The 5,645-nt window shown below is 46.0% G+C and overlaps 1 protein-coding gene across 1 annotated transcript; it reads left to right on the top strand.

Annotated features, from left to right (window-relative positions):
* Nucleotides 1-3,660: 3,660 nt before the first annotated feature.
* spry4 (sprouty homolog 4) lies at nucleotides 3,661-4,812 on the top strand (the record flags this gene model as incomplete). Its single annotated transcript, XM_079238101.1, has 1 exon — nucleotides 3,661-4,812. One exon carries the CDS (start codon nucleotides 3,661-3,663, stop codon nucleotides 4,810-4,812), a length of 1,152 nt encoding a protein of 383 aa, XP_079094227.1.
* Between the last annotated feature and the right edge of the window lie 833 nt (nucleotides 4,813-5,645).

Genomic DNA, 5,645 nt, shown 5'->3' with positions numbered 1-5,645 from the left:
CCTCCTCCTCTTCTTCTCCTCTGTTTTTTTTACACTACCATAGAAGCTCATACCTCGCATTGTTGCAGAGGAAGGAAGGACACGTCCTTGTTCGCAATAAAGGGGTTTAGATAGAACAGGAAAACAGGGGGTCATTATTTAGCCTAATTGAGCCCAGGCCTGTGATCTGAAAGGGTTCTCTTGATATCGATGATAGACTGATTAAAATAGAAGCCAGCCTCAACACTATATACTTTATTCATGAAACCCACTTATATTCCTTAAAGATTAATGGCCTTGCTATGCTTTGTTTCCTAAAATGTAGGTCATGACTGCATCTTCGTGTTTTACAGCATCGAAAGAATATTATATATCAGATTTGCCAGTAGTTCCAGCAGTGTAAAAATACAATATTTTCATCTATTATATAAAAGCACCATAATTACGTATGCGTTAACATGTTGCAGGAGGGGCGAGCTGCATAGATAAATAAATCAACAGATTAAAATAAAGCGAGAGTGGCACCACAGCCGACGAGCAGACTCTTTATGTAAATCAGTCCTGACATTGCCCTTGTGACCACACACAAAAAAACTCCTCATTCCCTCACCCCATTCTCACACTCGCCCCATTCGCCATTTCTTCCCATTCATAAAAATTTCGGCATCGCGCCTGCGCAATGCCATTCGGAGTCCTCCCCATTCATAAAAATGTAACCTCCGCATTTCAGCCCTCCCGAGTTGCTCTGCCCTCCCATTCACAAAAAAAGAGAAAAAAGCCGAGGCATCTGCGCAGTGCCGTCCCTTTCCTCTCCTCTACCCTCCCATTCATAAAAAACTCACTTCCCTCCCCCTCGGTGGTTGCAACATCATATCCAAAGCTCTGCGTCCACAACCGCAGTCGCCTTTTACGCACCAGCGAGTGGAGAATAGTGCAGGAGATCCGCTCTCCTTTCCCATGACTTTGCTCATATAATCTCCAGACATTTGGACTTATCTTTACTCAACATTTGTGGAGCTACTCACTCGCTTGGACTGACTGGACTATCGGCTGCGCGCAAACGTCGTGCGCAACGAAGAGATGAGAATTGTGTCCTGAAACCAGAGTAAGTGATCAAATCCGGTGTTTTGTTATCGTTAAATGTGTGTAACTTGTGTGTAGCTTGTGGCTGCACAACCCGACTCTCTCGCCCCTGTCCTGCCAGCGCTCCACTCTCGATCCACTGGATCGCTGGCACGAAAGGGCTCTTGCTAACTCTATTTTGCAACAAGCTGTTTCGTCGACCAGTGTTTGCACTTTGTGTAAATATTTAACCACCGATTTCCTACCAAAGGCAAGGTTGAGGACACATCGTCGCGTTTTAAAGCGTGACTTATTCGCAATGCCACTTTTCTTTTTGACAGCGCATACGTATTTCAGCACACAACGTGTGGCTATTTATGTCTTCCCTTTAAAGACACTGTCACGACAAAAAAAAGCCAGTGGAACAGATCCATATTTCAATCTCTGTTGAGATCCCCGTCCACTCTGAAGACTGTATGTTGTAGCATATCTCGGGCGGTTCATGTTGCGTGCCTCGTTCTCCGCCAGGCTGGTGCACCACGTCGGCTGTGTCAGGTGTCTTTCCATTAGAGCTTTCATTCCATGCGGCTAACTTCTCAGAAAATAAACAAATATGTATTTAATCCGTTTATTTCGGTCGCCAAGAAGCGATACCGTCCAGGTAAACGCATCGAAACTACGCATGTAACCGATGCCGATAAAAATCACCCCTCAACCGCCTGTCTGGTGGCACACAGTGTACCGATTTCTATATCAATGTCATATCAATGTACAGATATTAAGAAGGAGCTGTTGGAATACGTGGTAACAATGCCTATATAAACATGCTATTTGAATATGTCGAGCGGCCGCCTGCGGTTTTATGACTCAGTCCATTCACATATCGAAGGGAGGGACGCGCACGCACACAGGCACACACACACACACACACACACACACACACACACACTTGAACACGCACCGTTCCGGCTTAGAGCTCATAATAGTCTAGATTTTGACGATCACAAGCGCTTGTGTCGGTGCCAGCAATGTCGCAACAGGTTACTCAACCAGGTTTCTGCAAATCCGAGGAAAGAGGAGAATAACGAGCCGACGGTCAAGCAGAGCTGTGTCGGCTACTGACATGTTTTTTGTATACATAAAATAGATCATTAATCAGCAGTAATAGAGCACCGCACGACAGTTGTTCGGTCCTCGGAAAAATCCAGGTTGCCTTGACAGAATAGTCCGCACCATAATGCATTGCATGGTCTGAATGAGGTTTTGTGGGCTATCTCGCAAAAGACTAACTAAACACTGCATATGTGGGTCAGCGGAAATGTCGCTCGGTCTGCGTCGTTTGTCTTCAATCATCTTTTTGTTTTCTGTAAAGCAGGTTAGTTATTTGCCGGCTGCGAGAGAGTTCGTCGATTAAATGAATGATGAAACCGATTTCATTCAGGCTAGGCTCATCATGACTGGAGCGCATTGATTCGTGCTTGCAACACCGAGTGCAGCCAGCAGCGTTCATTCACAAAAAAACCTGCAGTTCACAAAATCAGATCCATTCACACAAATGTTTTGTTTTTGTTTATATACATATATTAAGAGACAAGTTACAACAAACACACTTATAGGTACAATTGTATTACTGTCTTTTTAATGTGTGATTCAATTCAAATACTTAATTTTCTTTGCTACTTGCGTTCATCTCAGTTTTGTTGAAGTCCCATTGCTGGCAGTCTTCTCTCTTTTCTCTGCCTTGTTTTTTTTTTTTTTATCTTTGAGTCTTTTGCATGCAAGCCCTGCTCTCTGGTGCTCCCTGCTCTGTGGAAGGGAGGCGATGAAAGCCCAACTCCTATTGTTCTAATGTCAAAGTTAGAACAGAAGAGGGTTGAAACCCTGTTGGTATTCAGTCGAAAGATCAAGATCTTTTGGAAACTACATTCAGATTACTGCAGAAATTCGGCCTTGGAAGAGGTTTCGGTTGAGACTGAGCTGCTGTGGTTTTAAAGATTTAATAATTGTCTTGGGTGAAGAAAACTGCATGTAATATATCAGTCAGTTTAACATGTTGTCTGAGGAGTTGATTTTAAATCCAGTGACCCCTTTAGATAGTCATGTTTGTATTATAACTGTCTTATTGAAAACTTTCATTCATGATGAAAGTTGTAGTTGTGGTAGTTTAATCATGACAAAACGGTGGTTATTAAAACACAGAAGCAATGCAAAAACAGCAGGAAATTGAAATTATACCACGGAAAAACTTGTGTGATTAAATACAAGTGTGAATGCATGCAAAGGATGTTTTCTTCCCTCATGTCAAATAAACTGAAGGTTTTATCTATCCTGATTTGGTTCAAGATAAATTAAAGAAGGCCCATATTCACACTGTTCAGTGTTCAGTTTTGTAACATGTTAACTTCATGTAAAAGATCACAATCTTTCCTGTCACCCTTGATTCTTAATATACATGGCTTTCTTTGTGGTTTCCAATAAGATGTTTAGAAAGGGGAGGATGAAAGGGAATTTAAACAACAGCAGATGCAACTGGTAATAACTGTCTCTTGTGTGTCTGTCTTTTTGCAGATTTGCTAAATGCTGCTTTAGAGTGAAGACGTGCAAGGCACCAGCCTACACATGGAGTCCAGGGTTCCCCACCACATCCCCGGAGTGTCCTCCTCCCTCATATCCCAGCCCCTGTTGGACAGTCGAGTGCCCTACGGCCGCCTGCAGCACCCTCTCACCATCTACCCCATCGACCAGATAAAGTCCTCGCATGTGGAGAACGACTACATCGACAGCCCTGCCGTCGTCTCCCAGCAGCCCCCAAGCCAGAAGTCTGTGAACCGAAGAATCAATTGGCTTGGTCAGAATCAGGAGGCCTTCCTCGGGGCAAACCACAACCATCATCACAATCACCAACACCAGCACCACCAGCAGGGCAGGTGCGAGCCCCACCCCCACCCCCACCAAGACACCACCACCCACCCGTGGATTTCCTTCAGTGGGAGGCCCAGCTCTATCAGCAGCAGCAGCAGCACCTCGTCTGATCAGAGGCTGTTGGACCACGCTGCCCCCACCCCAACGGTGGACCACCACCCAAACCTGCACCCCCACCAGGGCCCCGTCAACACAATCACAACCCGAACTCCAGGCTGCTTCACTTCCTCTGAATCAAAAGTCCTCACCTCCTCGTCCTCTTCTTCCTCCTGCGCCTCCTCTAAATCGTTGGACCTCAAGTCTGCAAAGATGCCTGCAGGAGGCGTGTGCACCACTGGAGGCCAGCAGGGGTTGGCGGTGATCCCTTCCTCCCCGGCCGAGAAGAAGCACCTCCTTCTCTGCGAGCAATGTGGGAAGTGCCGATGCACGGAGTGTACGCTCCCCCGGACCCTACCCTCTTGCTGGGTCTGCAACCAGGAGTGCCTGTGCTCTGCTCAGAACCTGGTGGACACAGCCACCTGCATGTGCCTGGTCAAAGGGATCTTTTACCACTGCACCGAGGATGAGGACGATGAGGGCTCCTGCGCCGACAAGCCCTGCTCGTGCTCCCAGGCCAACTGCTGTGCACGCTGGTCCTTCATGGCTGCCCTTTCAGTTGTCCTGCCTTGCCTGGTTTGCTATCTGCCAGCTACAGGTCTGGCCAAACTGGGACAGAAGTGTTACGACAATGTTAGCAGGCCCGGCTGCCGCTGCAAGAACTTACAGGCCGGCGTGACTGCCCCTGTGTGTAAAAACGGAGGTGTGGAAGCAAAGGTTGGGACGCTAGAGAAGCAGCAGCAGGGATCATGATAGTGGACTAAACTGGCTCACAGTGGCCTTGCTAAGAAATGGACAGGACCACACAGGACTTGCTTGCTCTCTATGAAAAGGACAATCCAACACCAACCCCTTAAACTACCCCATTAATCTACTGGAAGGTGACTTATGTAAAACAAAGGTACTTAAATGGCTTCTTGACCTATGTTGGATGATCAAATGGGGCCTGTTCTGAGAGAGTTGGCTATTGGTTATAGCTAACAGGCCCTCTGAGATGTTTGTTTTTTTGTTTGTTTGTAAGAGTGACACAATAAGAAGAAGAGACACGATTGTGGGACTGGTGTTTGTGTTGTTTCGCAAAGATGGCTGAAGGCACAAAGTCATTGTACCTCTCTGCTGCTCTGTATTTCTCAGCTAATTTTGTAACGGGAACTAACCAGAAGCTGATTGCTGATCCTCAGATAACATAAAAGTTATTTGATGGAGATAACTATATGTACGCTCCCCTACCGCTCCCTCCTCCAAAAGCACAGCCCAGTGTCCCAAACACGAAAACATGTGATCACCTATACTGGGGCTTTATGATAGGCCACTGCAAGAGTGAAACCACCACTTTCTCACTCTCTCCACTAATATGATGAACACCATCTTTTAGTGTCGCCAATTTTCCTCTTTTAGCCTAAAAGATGCGAGCTTGGCAATGCCAACATGTTATCTCTAAGTATTAATCTCCATGGAGGAGCTGTAAAAACAAGCCTTTGTGAGACTTAAAGATATTAGTAATTTTCCATAATTCTTACTCTGTCGTGTGCAGTTGTACAGCAACAGAGAGAGAGATGGACACTTTACTGTGTGTTTCCTGTTTT

The sequence above is a fragment of the Taurulus bubalis genome, assembly GCF_910589615.1.
Source record: "Taurulus bubalis genome assembly, chromosome: 2".
Classification (NCBI taxonomy): Eukaryota; Metazoa; Chordata; class Actinopteri; order Perciformes; family Cottidae; genus Taurulus; species Taurulus bubalis.
Note: the sequence above shows the minus strand (reverse complement) of the source record. Positions and strands in the feature narration are given on the sequence as shown.